At 37.7% G+C, this 15,713-nt stretch overlaps 3 protein-coding genes across 3 annotated transcripts; all 3 read left to right on the top strand.

Moving 5' to 3' along the window:
• Positions 1–200: 200 nt before the first annotated feature.
• LOC109815516 (fasciclin-like arabinogalactan protein 11) lies at positions 201–1,547 on the top strand. The gene has a single exon (XM_020380266.3). It carries the CDS (start codon positions 508–510, stop codon positions 1,369–1,371), a length of 864 nt encoding a protein of 287 aa, XP_020235855.1. The 5' UTR covers positions 201–507; the 3' UTR covers positions 1,372–1,547.
• Positions 1,548–10,069: 8,522 nt separating this feature from the next.
• LOC109815515 (fasciclin-like arabinogalactan protein 11) lies at positions 10,070–11,224 on the top strand. Its single transcript, XM_020380265.3, has one exon. The coding sequence runs from the start codon at positions 10,155–10,157 to the stop codon at positions 11,016–11,018; it is 864 nt and encodes a 287-aa protein (XP_020235854.2). The 5' UTR covers positions 10,070–10,154; the 3' UTR covers positions 11,019–11,224.
• A 2,382-nt stretch (positions 11,225–13,606) lies between these two features.
• On the top strand, positions 13,607–14,894 carry LOC109815517 (fasciclin-like arabinogalactan protein 11). The gene has a single exon (XM_020380267.3). It carries the CDS (start codon positions 13,704–13,706, stop codon positions 14,661–14,663), a length of 960 nt encoding a protein of 319 aa, XP_020235856.2. The 5' UTR covers positions 13,607–13,703; the 3' UTR covers positions 14,664–14,894.
• The last annotated feature ends 819 nt before the right edge of the window (positions 14,895–15,713 follow it).

The following is a 15,713-nucleotide window of genomic DNA, read 5'->3' as shown; positions in this document are numbered from 1 at the left end:
GGGAGTAGTGAGACATTTATTAGTTTTCCAAACTGGCTTTTGGATGAATAGTTGAATAAAAATGAATAAATAAAAAGCTTTTAACAGTTACTACAGCTTGCTTGATTGTGATTGATTTGGTTTCACATCTGCTTACCTGAATGATAATGGAAGGTACTTCTTTTATAAGCTCACACACAACCAAGTGAGATCTCACTTCTCATTCAATTTTCCCTGCATTTTCAAGAAAAAGGCCAAATCATACAGCAGCCAAATCCACTTCTCACTCACATTATCTGCCACGATAGACCACCTTAATCTTCCTAATTGATGGAGAAAAGATATCCCCACAAAATACAACCATAAGTTATTTTACAACTAACCTTGCACCTAATTATAAATTATCATTCACTTAGCATATATAAGCACCATACCCGAAATCACCTTCCACACATCAAACATTCTTTGCAATTACATCTTCCAATTCATTAGCAAGTTAGCAGTAAATTAACCTACCGCAACAAGAAGATGAAGCAAACTCTCTTCTTCTTCTCACTCCTACTATTTGCTCCCATTTTCTCATTCACCACTTTAGCTCAGTCACCAGCTGCAGCCCCTAAAGCCTCAGCAAAACCTGCACCTGCAAAACCTGCCCCCGCCACACCGGCTCCAGCTCCTGCAAAACCGTTGGTCCCGGCATTGCCTAATTCACCCTCATCAGGTCCTGATTCTTCTGGCAGCCAAGACATTGTGAAGATTCTAAGGAAGGCCAAATCATTCAACACACTAATCCGGTTGCTGAAAACCACCCAAATCATCAACCAAGTGAATGCACAACTTGTGACCTCAAAAAACGGAGGCTTAACCATCCTTGCACCAGATGATGGTGCCTTCTCAGAACTGAAAGCAGGTTACTTCAACTCCTTGGGAGATAGGCAACAAAAAGCACTGATACAGTTCCATGTTCTTCCCGTTTATGTCTCCAGCTCCAACTTCGATTCTCTGAGCAACCCTGTGCTTACACTGGCCAGTGATAGCCCCACAGGGTATCAGATAAATGTGACAGCATATGGTAACAGTGTGAACATATCAACTGGGGTGGTGAATGCCACACTCACTGGCATTGTATACACTGATAAGACACTTGCCATATATCATGTGGACAAGGTGCTCATTCCTTTGGACTTCTCTAAGCCTAAGGCTATAGCTCCAGCACCAGCTGTGGCCAAGGCACCTAAGGCTGATAAGGATAACTCTTCAGCACAAGATGAAGATCAGGCTCAGTCATCCAAGGACAGTTCTGCTGCCGTAAGTTTAGTTAGCACTTATGGGACAACCTTGGTTTCCTTTGGAGCTGCTCTTCTTGCTACAGCAGCTACAATGTCGTGTTAACTGATGAAGAACATCCATTTTCATGTTTCTCACGTGTTATGTTGTCAAAGATAATCCTAAAACTTTAATTTTGCTTTCCATGTTCCTAATGGATTTGTTTATGATACCATGTTTCATCATGTATTGCTTTCAGTTTCACAAGAAAAAGAAAATTGTTTAACAATTTTGGTTGAAAAGCTTCTTTTAACTTAAATTTTCTTTATTCATTGTTCCACAATGGTTGACTTGCATCATTTGTTTATTCAAGATGAGAGCGAAAGAGAAGTTAACGTTTGTAACCTTTTTTATTTGTTACTTCGTTTATTTATTTTTAGTAATTTTTTCATTTTATTTTATATAAGTTAAGATCTAAGACAATCCCATAAAGGAATTTTATATAGTTTCCTTACACTTTTAATTTGTGCCAAGTTTGTACATGTAATGTAACATCTAGATGCTATCATAAAATGAAGGATTGTTTAAGACATCATTCACTAGTCTTCAAGGATCTCAAAAATTAATGTGCATGTAAAACTATTATTAATATTATTAGAATCCCCCCACCATTGTGAAATATCACAAGCCTCTTATCCACTGTTAGTCATGTTAGATCACGACATTTAAATAGTTTGAAAAACATATTAGCATATTTTCTTATAGAGACATTGTTGTAAAAATATAAAAAAGTAAAATTAATTTTACGAAATATCAAGATTGTTGGTATAATTAACTTTTTATTTAATAAGTCAATTTTGTCCTATAATTTGAGCATTAAAATGGTTAAATTTAATGATCAAAATTGAAAATATATATATTTGTTAAGTCTCAATTATACCTCTTTTTGGTTGAGACTTAGTGAATTAATCCACTCATCCTTTGCACCATTGCAAGACAATTGTCCCCTTTTTGATTCACTTTTTGTGCAGATATAGTTAACCCATATTTAGCTAACAATACCTTAATACACCTTATTTTTTGTGTAGGTATTGAGCTAGTGAATTGAGGATGGAAGACCTTAGGATTGGAAATCTAAGGAGTAGGGAGCAGAGCAGAGTGGCAGCGCCGGGCGCAATATGACCCGCGCTGGGCTAGATAAGAACAGAGTGTTCCACCTCTGAAAGTCACGCCTGCGCTGGGCGCGAGACTACCTCCGCCGGGCGCGATCGAGACAGAGAGTACCTTGAACTCTCTGGAAGACATTGCGCCGGGCGTAAAAGGAAATTGCGCCGGGCTTACACTGAGGCAGAGTGTGCTCAAAAGACCCTGCGCCGGGCGCGAAGACTTATGCGCCGGGCGCGGAACCCTAATCTGATCTCCCCAAGCTCGTATTTGAAGCCATTTTCGAGAGTTTTCTCCCTCATTCACGTAGGGGCGCCTCCTTGGAGCTGTAGAAGGAATTAGAGCTTTGAAACGTTCGTGTGTAGATCTTTCCTTCGGTTCTTCACTTTCCCCTTCATCTCTATTTTGTATTTACCCTCATTGTTGAGTGGTTCCACCCATTTTTGTGGGGTTAGATGTAACCAACGTACTCTATTGTAATCCTTACGTTTTTAATGATATATATATGTATTGTTTCATTCTTTGTTGTGTACGTTTCTACGCTTAATGCTTGCTTTGGATTGATCACCCTTTGCATGATTTAAGGTTCCATTGAGTATTGGGAAATACCATTGAAACTAGTTCTGGAACATATGCCTAGTAGAGATTGTATCTAGGGATAGAGCTTGACCCATTAGTAGTCTTAAATCCTAATCGGTAATGCGGGTGTAGGTATTGGGTACTCAAGGGATTGATATTCAATATCTGCACCTAGGCTCTTTCTCTAAGGGATTAGGTTTGAGTAAATGTAACGACCCGGCTGGTCACTACACACTACACCGTACACCTGAAACCGGACAGAAAAGAACAAGTGTATACATATAGTGTCTAGAATATACATATATACATGTCCAAGTCTGACTAGATTCAAAATGTACAACAATACATCCAGAGCTACTACACCAAGTAGCTAAAACACCAAAACATCCATAAGAAATAATCTCTATCTGCCAGCTACCGACCTGCCACAAGCCACCAACCTATCCCTGCTCTGCTCCCATACATAGTATGATCATCGCAGTCCAAACCACATGGAAACAACAAGGATAAGCTAGTGAAAAGAAACAACATACATATATATAAATTTAAGAATAGTAAACAGCTACAACTATTAGAACATCAATTAGCTTAACAACATCAGCTATATATATATATACATAACAACACACATCTTACATCATTCAACAATAACAACAGTGCACATCGATAGATAGTAGTAAACACACAATGCGTCGTCACGCATATCAGCTCGGAGATCTCCTACAACAGCTTAGTCTTACGGCCTACAACAGCTCCTATCAGCACGGAGCATAGCACCGACTTAGCGGCTATAACAGTACCACAATAGTGGCTAACAGCACCGACATATCGGCTATAACAGCACCACAATAGTGGCTAACACAGCATACAGCTCAGCAACTAACAGCACAGCAAAACAGCTCACAACACAGCACAACAAAATTAGCATACAACACAGCTAAGTAGTATTCAACACAACTTACTACTCACAACTCGGCTCATCATTCTAGAGCACAGCCATATTATAAATCAGCATTTAAAATCATCAATAACAGCCCAGCTCAGCACAGCGATATACATCTATTACAGCTTAACATCATATTTCAACATTTACATCTAGTCAGCACAACATATTTATCAATTACATCTCAGCTCAGCAATTACAGCATAATTCAACAACTATCAGCATATAATTCAGCTCGACTCAAACAATAAAGTTTAGCATTAGCATCACATAGCACAACTCAGCGTCTTACAGCACATCTAAGTATCTTACAACAACATACACCTAACACAACTCAACATCATCAAACAGCAATTTCAGCTAGTCATCACATCATATTCATCAATTTCGGCTTAGTTCAGCATGAAACAATATTATCAACAAATTCAGCATATAACTTCACATCCTTATACGCGCCCGGCGCGCTCATGGTCGCGCCTGGCGTGGCACAACCAGAGGGCTCCAGGGGCCAGCGCGCCCGGCGCAAGCGTGCCTGCGCCTGGCGAGACTCAGCCAGAGAGTCCAAAGCTCTCTCGCGCCTGGCGCAATACCCAATTGCGCCCAGCGCAGGCAAGGCAGAGACTCCAAGGAGTCTCACACGCCCGGCGTGCCCCAACCCGCGCCCAGCGCAGGCAAGGCAGAGACCTCCCTTGGTCTCGCTCCCAGCGTAAACCAAATTGCGCCCAGCGCCCTCGAGGCAGAGACTCCCAAGGAGTCTCACGCCCAGCGCGACAAGGGTCGCGCTCAGCGCAGTACATCAATATCATCATTCAGCTCAATTACATTCATCATTAACAACTTAAAACAACATGATCAACAACTTCACAACGCACAACATGTTCAACACATAATACGACCCAACCATCTTGTTTACAACTCATCTATCTTGTCAACTTACTCACCCAAACAACACCAATACACCTAAGCACCTAAAACAACTTTAAACTTAACCAAATCACTAAATGTGAAATGGAAACCATCACAGCAAACAGCGCATCAGGAGTTATACTACTCCTACCATGCTCATCCTTATCTCATATGAAAGATAATCAAATTTCCTACAACTCTCATGAAGACACCAAGTCTTAATTCATTCATCTACCTTGTTAAATATTCTAAAAACCGCAACAGCTATAGGCAAAGCTGGCAGCCTGACCCCTCTTCACTAAAACGGCCATATCTGGAGTTCTAAAACTCCTTTTTGAGTGATTCCAGTGCCATTGGAAAGCTAACATCCAAGGCTACAACTTTTATGAAGACTATAAAGTAAAATTATGAAACACAAATGCGCGCTCGGCGCGTTAACTGCGCGCCCGGGGCAATTCTCAACCAGAGACTTGCAAATTCTATTGCGCCCAGCGCTGTCCTCATCGCGCCCAGCGCGATTCACCCAGAAATTGCCCATTTCAAGTCGCGCCCAGCACGAAGAACTGCGCCCGGCGCGAATTCAAACGGAAACCTTTACCTGCTACTAAAATTTCACCAAAACTTGCAAAACTTAACAGAAAATACACATGCAATCCAGCCAAACGTTCCTATTTTCATCAAAGAGCCCAAAAATACCAGCTTTTCATGCATGCAATTACAAATCATCAAAATCCCGAAATTTCTTCCAAACTTCCGAAACCCCCAAAACCCCCATTTTTCAGCAACCTCAGCTCAAAAGTCAGCAATCATCAAACAACAAATGAGTTTAAGCACTCAGTCACAGCCAAACACAGTAAAATAACTAGCTTCCCTTACCTCGGCGCGAGAATCCGAGCTCCGGGAAGAAAACGAGCTTGAACGGAGAAGAAAAGGGGAAGTAGGAGAAGCTTGAGGAAGCTCCGCACGGCTCAACAAGAAACCCAGCACCACTACTCAGCTCCTAAGATTCACCACAACCACTCATGATCAGAGAAAGGAAAATGGGGAAGAAGAGAGTGAAAATGAGGAGTGAGTAAGAGAAGTGAGTGAAAGAGAGTGGGGGAGAGAAAAATAAGGGAGGGGGTCTCACAGTAAAGGTATGGGTTGACTAAGCAATGTATGTAACAAGAGATTAAGGATTCATTAGTGTAACGTTTGGTGAAATATGACCCCCACAACCTCACAAAATCATTATACCATTTCTATCCTTTTCCACTCACAAACCAATATTTATTTATAGTTTTCATTCCAATAGTCACAACTTTGAATTCACATGACAAACTATGAAATTTGAATTATTCTTTAGTCACGAATAGTCAATAAATGCTTATTTTACCTTCTAATTCCTGTGGATACGATATTTTTACTACTTGAACGGCCGGTATACTTGCCGTGTTTGAGACCGTTGATAGAATTAAACGAATTTACAAATATTAACAAAAGTGTTTCAACGGAAATCTCAACAATATTCACATTTTGATTCTTTCTTTATCTATCACAACTTATTAATTAGACTTTATTAAAATAACATATATATATATAACTTAACATTAAAAATACATAATTTTTTTAATTGTGTGTGAATACTTTTAAACCAACAACAATCATAATATAATGAGTGAAGTAAGATATCTATGGTCTAATGACACAAAAATACCTTGTTAATAAAAAAAAAGAGTACATGAGATTAGTAAAACGGGGATGTCAAAAAAAAATAAAAATGGAACGGGTATAATATCTTTTTTGTATGAAGCGGGATTTGAAATTTGAATCACATGTTACTAACTTAAAAAATTTATAACACTTGTTTTAAGAAGAAGAAAAAAAGGTTAAAAACTGTGAAACCACTGATTTTTACTAATTTGATGGGTTCTTAAATCTGGATTATTATGTGGTGTTTTAAAAAAATCACATGAAACGATGTAGCAAATTGAAATAGATAAAACAGTACTAATCAGTTTTTTAATATAAATCCTTGGATATGAAGAAGAGAGTGATTTCCGGACAAATTCACTGTTTTCTTAATTTATTGCTTTTATAAGTGTTGGGATTCATCCCAAATCCCACATCTGTAAAATGAAGGAACATTGACTAGTTTATAAGGGTGTCCACCATTCCATATAGTATGAGGCCTTTTGGGAAGGAGCCCAAAAACAAAACCGTGCGGACCTAGCCCAAAGCGGACAATATCATACTATAGTAGAGCAACAGGTGGACTATCGGTAGGGGTGGGTATATGGACTCGAGTCCGCGGACCGGTCCGTAAGTCCGCGGACTTCACGGATAACGGACTCAATTTTTTTAATCCGTATAATCATATGGACTTTTTAGGTCCGGCCCGTTAAGTCCGCGGATTTTGCGGATTTAATCCGCGAGCCCGCGGATTACCCGTTTAAATGTGGAACTTTAAATTTGTTTGGTTGTGTATTAAGACTTTTAAAGTTTTAAGGTAGTAAGGCTTTAATATTTGGTTAATAGTTGGTATGCTTGGACTTTAAATTTTAAAGGCATTGAGACTTAAATATTTCTATTAGAAATTTAGAATGTATAAACTTTGTTATTTAAGACTTTGGTTTATTATTTATATAATGTTTGATGTTACTATTAGAAGTATATTTATATCATTTTATATGTATTTTTTTTCCTCATGTTTTCATAGGTTAAATAAAGAAAAAGAAATTCAAAATCTCATTAAATGTGTCAATATTCATTAAAAAAATTTAGATTTAATTGGGCCCGCGGACTTATCCGTTTATCCGCGGGTTTCACGGGCCGGATACGGACTTGAAAATTTAAGTCCATTTATTTCGCGGACCGGATTTATCCGGCCCGTTAAAAATGCAGATTTCGCGGACCGGGCCTTAAACGGGCCGGACCGGTCCGCATACCCACCCCTAACTATCGGGCCCAACAAGTAGTATCAGAGCCAACGGTTCGGCTGGGTTTGATGCGGGAAGACCCTCAGTGTTGTGCCTCGTTCGGAGATCCGAACGCCTTTTGCTTGAACCTTCATTCCCATCCATCTCTGCACTATAATGGACGAGTACCACAAAAGGACAGGAGTTGGTCAATGCAGCTCAAGAAAACATTGTCTATGGCTATATCAAACTCAAAGCAGCTCAAGGAAGCATTGTCAATGCAGCTCATACAAACTTTGTCAATGGTTGTGAGCCTCTGAATCCATGATCTCAATTTTGAATCAAATTATGAGGGCTCTCACATAGCCAAATATTGTCATAGTTGGAGGGTATGGATCGGGTAATGCAAGAAAAGGCAACGTGGTGGATAAAATCACGAGGAGAGTTCAGAGGGACGGGGTGATGTGGTTGTCATGGCAAGCGTGATGAAAAACCCAGACTTGGCAAGAATTCAAGAGGAACTTGGGAACAAGCTGGGTCTGCAACCCAATGAGAAAAATGATCACAAGGGTTGTAAAATTTTGCTAGTGTCTCACGGTCAAGAGGTGCTGTCCAACCAAATGAACACTCAAATAAAATATCAGTGAGTCTTCAGGTAAGAATTGTTGCACACATGATGCAAAATTGATCTTCAATGAAATTATGGACTCTGATAATGAGCCTGTTGGACTATTTAGGATCAAAAGACTGATTCAAAGACCCAAAGGATGGGACGACTTCGTGTACTTATGGTATCCTCTTTTTTTTGTTTACCCTAGAAAGAACAGTTCTAGTTCTAGTTCTACAATAACTTTGTTACCTCATTCTGTTATTTTGAGAGCAGATATATTGTAACAATGAGTGGTGGTGATTAATGTGAATTTCCTTTCTCCTACTTACCTTTCCATTTCTTGGAGGCTTCTCTCACCTCAAATTCAGAGATACATTTTTTGTTATCACATGTAAAGATGAACTGAAATTTTATGTGTGTTTCTGATATTCCCTATTGGTTTTCAGACTTTAATTCTTCAAGCCCTTTTGTAAAACCAACTTAATTTGTTGCAATAAAACCTCCACTTAACTATTAGGATTGTAGATCCTTCACAGCACAACAAATCAGGGAAGCAGATTCAATGGGGGCTGCTCTTGAATAGTTGAAAAATTTATGAAACAAACATGTGAGAGATAACTTTTTTGATGTAACTGTGATGGCAAATATCACAAAACAGCCAGACCTGAAGTGGATTCAAGAAGAGCTTGGGAACATGTTAGGTTTGATATTTGGTGAGGAGATTTTGGTTGGAAGAGCTAAACTTCTGTGTGATAGGATAAAGAAATAACAGAGGATCCTTGTCATCCTAGATGATCTTTGTGGTGGAATTAAGTTGGATCGAGTAGGAATCCCATTTGGAATTGACCACGAGGGTTGCAAACTAACCTTGTTATAAGAGTCCAGAGGTATTGTTCAACCAAATGAACACTGCAATTAATTATTTCTCCCGAATCCCGAGTCTTACTTTTAAGGATTATTCAGAACTTATTAGTATAGATATCACAAATCACAGAACAAGAGAAATTGATAAAGCAGTTTAAGATAGCAAATATAAAACAATGTCCCTTTCAAGCACTAGTCTCTAGATCTTCCGCCATGAATAGCAGCATTTTTTACCTTGTTCTATATAATTGAAAGCAAAATAATCCTTATCTGCTCTTGAATCTCAGAAAGCAGTGTTGTGTTGATTAATTGTTAAGATGGAAGAAAGTATATTAGTCATAATAGAATATTACGATTAGAGAACCTGACTTCGATCTGGATGTTTATCTCCCAGACTGCAACAATGAATTGACTTCTGTTATGTTTAAGGAAGTGAGGCATTTATTAGTTTTCCCAACCTGGCTTTTGGATTAATAATTGAACAAATGATAAAAAAAAAGGCTTTAACAGTTACTACAGCTTGCTTAATACTGATTGATTTGATTTCACATCTGCTTACCTGAATGATAATAGAGGGTGCTTCTTTTTCTGTACTGAGTGCATCTTTTATCATCAGCTCACAACCAAATGAGATCTCACTTCTTATTCAATTTTCCCTGTATTTCCAAGCAAAAGGCCAAACCATACAGCAGCCAAATCCACTTCTCAATCAATTATCTGCCTTGATAGACTACCTTAATCTTTCTAACAGATAGAGAAAAGGTATCCCCACAAAATACAATCATAAGTTATTTTACAACTAAACCTTGTACCTAATTACCATTCACTTGGCATCTATATAAGCACCCTCCTCCATTCCACCTTCCACACATCAAAACATTGTTTGCAATAACAACTTCCAATTCATTAGCTATTTAGAAGTATATTAATCTTCGGCAACAAGAAGATGAAGCAAACTCTCTTCTTCTTCTCACTCCTACTATTTGCTCCCATTTTCTCAATAACCACTTTAGCTCAGTCACCAGCTGCAGCCCCTAAAGCCCCAGCAAAACCTGCACCAGCAAAACCTGCCCCCTCCACACCGGCTCCGGCGCCTGCAAAACCGTTGGTCCCGGCATTGCCTAATTCACCCTCATCAGGTCCTGATTCTTCTGGCAGCCAAGACATTGTGAAGATTCTAAGGAAGGCCAAATCATTCAACACACTAATCCGGTTGCTGAAAACCACCCAAATCATCAACCAAGTGAATGCACAACTTATGACCTCAAAAAACGGAGGCTTAACCATCCTTGCACCAGATGATGGTGCCTTCTCAGAATTAAAAGCAGGGTACTTCAACTCCCTGGGAGATAGGCAACAAAAAGCACTGATACAGTTTCATGTTCTTCCCGTTTATGTCTCCAGCTCCAACTTCGATTCTCTGAGCAACCCTGTGCTGACACTGGCCAGTGATAGCCCCACAGGGTATCAGATAAATGTGACAGCATATGGTAACAGTGTGAACATATCAACTGGGGTGGTGAATGCCACACTCACAGGCATTGTGTACACTGATAAGACACTTGCCATATATCATGTGGACAAGGTGCTCATTCCTTTGGACTTCTCTAAGCCTAAGGCTATAGCTCCAGCACCAGCTGTGGCCAAGGCACCTAAGGCTGATAAAGATAGCTCTTCAGCAGAAGATGATGATCAGGCTCAGTCATCCAAGAACAGCTCCGGTGCTAAAAGTTCTGTTAGCACTCATGGGACAACCTTGGTGTCCTTTGGAGTTGCTCTTCTTGCTGCAGCAGCTACTATGTCGTGTTGAAGAACATCCATCCCAAGTTTCTAAAATGTTTTCAGGAAAAGCACGCAACTCTTGTGGACTTATATGTTTTCTTCTTGACTTGTGTTTTGCGTAGGAAAAGTGTTGTTTGCGAATTATGTGAAACCATGTTTTGTCATCATGCGAAAATGTATGCGATTGTTTTATTGTCAAAGACAAAAGGAATGTATCTGCTTGTTTTTGCTTAATTTTGTTTTGTGCACCGCTCGGAATCTTCTTCCTCTCCCTCGTCTGAGTAGCATAGTATGACTATCAAATAATAAAAAAGATGTACATTTCACCAGACTAAATAAATCCGTTGACACCAAATATATATATATTTTTAATAAATGTGGTAAGAATCAAAGAATTATACCACACAAACTAGTCGCTACGCGAGAAAGTTCACGACTTGTAAATCTAAGGATAGAACTCCACACCTTAAATGCGAGGCTAACATCTTTTAGGAAAAGCAGAATATTGTCTCCTAAAATATTATTAAATGTGTATATTTGGTAAGACTTACTCGTGTAACTAATAATTTTCTCGCTTTTACAATTTAGATCAAGTTGATGAGATTATTAAAGTTCTTGATTTAATAAAGGTTTAGTTACACTTTTTTCTCTATAATTTTATAAATTTTACTATTTGAATTTTGTTCTTGATTTAATAAAGGTTTATTTAAATTTAATAAACTTTTAAGTTAAAATGTTTCATTTTAATTACTTTTTTTTAAGTCTCTATCATCGATTAATGTAGAGATTAAAATTTAAAATTTATGAAACTATAAAGACTAACAATAATATATATATATATATATATATATATATATATATATATATATATAAATTAAAATAAAATATTCTTAATCATAAAAAACTAAAAGATAAAATTTATGAAACTGTAAGAACTAAAAAGATAATTAAAATTTTAATTAATATTGAAGGAAGTCTTAGTGTATGTTTTGACAACAATAAAAAAATTATTTTTTAAAATAAATTAAAATAAACATTCATTTTTTTGGTATTACTTTTCTTTGATAAATAAAAGATTACGACAATAGAAGTTGCCTCTCATCCAAAATTAACTTATTGCTGTAAACTTAAAGTAATTATCATGGATAACTCACCAAAGAAAAACTATTAGCAAGCTTTTAAAAATGTTTTTATCAATTAATATACTATTGGAAGCCTATAGAAATTTTTTTTTATATAAAAAACTATGCATATATTAAATAATCAATACAAGTAATTTACGTTCTCAAAAAAAAATACAAGTAATTTAGCACTAAATAGATTTTACGGAAATTACTTCCCAATTAATTTTTTTAAGGGGTTCTCCCAATAAAAATTAAACACAATTGTTATACGAAGGATGGATAGGCGTCCAAAATTGTTAAGAGAAAAGCTTAATCTTATAATTAATTGAAGGTGCACTTATACACATAAAAAATAATGATTAAGGTAGGCCTAATATAATGAATGGTTCGAATGGTATTAATAAAAAATTAAGTTTAAATTTTGCAACTATCATTATAATTTTTATTAATAAAATAAAAATACACATAAAAATATCCACTTCATTTTTTTAAATCTTTAGATTTTAAGAATTTGATCAGTCACATTAATTTATACAATTATATCGTACAAAAAATTGTACAACAAAAAAAATATTGAAGCAGGATAATTGATGTTATAGGGGGATAAAAAAAAATACGATAGAAATTATTATAAAAAATTATATAAATAATATATTCTCTAAAAGAAAAGAAAAAGGATTTTAATGTCTGATAATTAAGTTTTGGAGCAATGATTTTTAAACATCCTTTATTTTAACTACTACATTAATGTTTCTTAATTTAATTTTTACGTCTTTTTTTTTAATTACATCATATTATCTCCAATATCTATATAAGTTTTTTTTAGTTTAAATTCTCTCTTGTAATTTTCCTGTACATGAAATTTGAACCCTTGAATAAAATAAGAGAAAAAAAGTGTATAATAAATAAAAGGTGTAAAGTTTTAATATTAGAAACTTTCACCGGGGAGAATCCAAGTAAATATTTCATATGGGAGGATAGATTTCCATTTTATTTTTTACCCTCTTTCACTGCATATGTAGGACATTTAGGTGTACAAATATATATTTTTCCCAAGTCTTGAGATGTAATCAAATGGAGAGATATATGATCGGATTCAGTATATGATTAGGCCCTCCATCCTTACCTAAATCTCTCTGGGACAAGGCCAGTTTAGATGGCTACCATATTGGGTTTATTTTTCTCCTACTTGATGGAAATTCTAAACCAATATACAGACTAATCATCCCCGCCAACTATATTTTATCCCATGCATCCAACTGATTGCAACAACGATGTGAAAGCAAATAGTTCCCATGCATGTACACTCTAGGGTTCTCACTCCCAAATATCCCCTCCCTCATCACTTATCACACTATGATGCACCACCTTTCCATGACAATGAAAGAAGACATTTGTTTTTTAATTACAACTAGGTGTATCATTCTAACCTAAACATTCCACCTAGCTACCAATCATTCGATCCCTTCCATCCCCCAAATAAAAGGCAACTCTTCTCCCACTTCTCTCACACCCCAAGCAGTTTAGTAGTCTCAAAACAACATCTATCCTATATTCACCCTAGCACTCCAACTCTCAAAACCCTAAAAATGAGGATCATGCAAGAATCTCAATCTCTCATTATTCCCATCACCATTCTACTACTACTAGCACTATTCTACACCACTTCAGCCCAACTCTCGCCAATCCAACCCCCCACAACATCACCATCCCCACCATCACCACCACTACCCCAAGCCTCGCCGCCGTCTCCGGCAGTCCCCACGCCGCCGGCAACAGCTCCGGCGCCGGGATTCAACACTGTCCCTCTTGTCCCAGTAACCCCAAGTGGGGCCCCCACACCCGCCAGCACCATTCCGAAAGGCCCCACCATTGACATAGTCCAAATCCTGAGAAAAGCGAAAAGGTTCTCCGTGCTCACTCGCCTCTTGAAAACCACGCAACTCATCAACCAACTAAACTCACAGCTCGTAACTTCAGGGTCAGGAGGGTTAACCCTCTTCGCACCAGAAGACAGTGCCTTCTCCAAACTCAAAGCAGGGTTCCTCAACTCTCTCACTGACAGACAGAAGGTGGAGCTCTTGCAGTTCCATACTCTCTCCTCCTACCTTTCCATCTCCAACTTCGATACCCTCACCAACCCCGTTCAAACGCAAGCCGGTGACGACCCTCAGAGGCTCCAACTTAACGTCACCACTTACGGCGGCAGCCAGGTCAGCATGGCCACCGGCGCCGTTAACGCCTCCGTCACCGGCACCGTTTACTCCGACAACAAGCTGGCCATATACCAGGTGGACAAGGTGCTTCTTCCCCTCGACCTCGTGCTCCCCAGCAAGGCGCCGGCGCCGGCGCCGTCGTTGGCCAAGAAGGGGTTGCCGAAGTCTGACAAAGGGAATGGCACGGCGGCGGATGATAGCGCCGGCGGCGGGGATGATGGAAGCGACGGGAAGGCTTTGCCGGCGGATGTTTCTGCAGGGTGTTCGATGAAGTGGGTGAATAATGTTGTTGTTGTTGGAGTAGTGGGTTTGATGGGTGGAGTTATGATGTGAGGTTCGTGTGGAGGGGTAGCGGGATCCAAGATTTTTGTTGTGCTTTTGTGAGTGATTTATATGTTCGTGCTTGGAGTTCTGGTTTGTGTGGATGGATAGTGTAGGGTCAAAAATGTATCGTGCATGGTGCATGCATGCCATGCTCGCTTTTTCTTTTACCATCTTCTTCTTTTGTGTTAATTGGTTTCTGTCTCTGTAACCGCATTTATAAAACATTCTTTGTTGCTTTAATTGTTTGTTTGATTTATTAAAAATCGTGTTAATAGATAGGACAAATATAATAGTTGTGTGTTTGATTTAAAAAAATCATGTGGTAGAAAAAATAAGATGAAGGAGAAGATGACGAAAATCTTATTTTGTATTGTTCAAAAAATCATAAGACAATTTTTTGTCCAAAGTATAAAGATATATATAACAATATAAAATTGAAAATGCAAACAGGTGTTTATAATAATTTTAACAATTAGAATTCTAATATATTAGGTGGAATTAACTATTTTCTTTCGTTGGGTCGAAAGATGCATGTTATAGAACAGAACGAACATAACATTATATTTGCATCTCTTTGTCATCCTATAAAGTAATTTTCGGGATAAACATATATTATTTTGAAGAGTAATTTCTAAAGGAAAAAATGCGGAAGAGTAGATATGTAAACATTATTTGAAAAAAAAAAAAAAATATAGGAAAAAGTATTTATATGTAAGAAAAAGAATGAAAGATATTTCTAATAAATAAGATGAGTGTAACAAAGATTAGACACAAAAGCATATAGAGAAAGGTTCCGAAAGCAATAAAAAGTGGGCTAAACGGACAGCCCAATAATGAACAGTAGTGCATCACTGACAGATGAGACAGTCCAGATAATCCAACCATCGATATGCATGCTAATGCTAATACACAAGTTGTTCCACACTAGACACTAACAGTGGAATAGATAACTATAATTAAAATTAGGAAATGGAAAAATTAAGGCTAGTTTATATGTGTTTTTTATTTTTACTTTTTAATTACAAAATTGTTATCTTGTCTTCCAATTATTTCATGTTC

Source organism: Cajanus cajan, chromosome 2 (assembly GCF_000230855.2).
Source record: "Cajanus cajan strain Asha chromosome 2, NIPB_CcT2T_4, whole genome shotgun sequence".
In the NCBI taxonomy this organism is placed as follows: Eukaryota; Viridiplantae; Streptophyta; class Magnoliopsida; order Fabales; family Fabaceae; genus Cajanus; species Cajanus cajan.
This window is presented reverse-complemented; position numbering and strand designations above follow the sequence as displayed.

What these genes read in the sequence shown, in the direction of transcription:
- LOC109815515 (XM_020380265.3), top strand. Translation starts at nt 10,155, where the DNA reads ATGAAGCAAACTCTCTTCTTCTTCTCACTCCTACTATTTGCTCCCATT.
- LOC109815516 (XM_020380266.3), top strand. Translation starts at nt 508, where the DNA reads ATGAAGCAAACTCTCTTCTTCTTCTCACTCCTACTATTTGCTCCCATT.
- LOC109815517 (XM_020380267.3), top strand. Translation starts at nt 13,704, where the DNA reads ATGAGGATCATGCAAGAATCTCAATCTCTCATTATTCCCATCACCATT.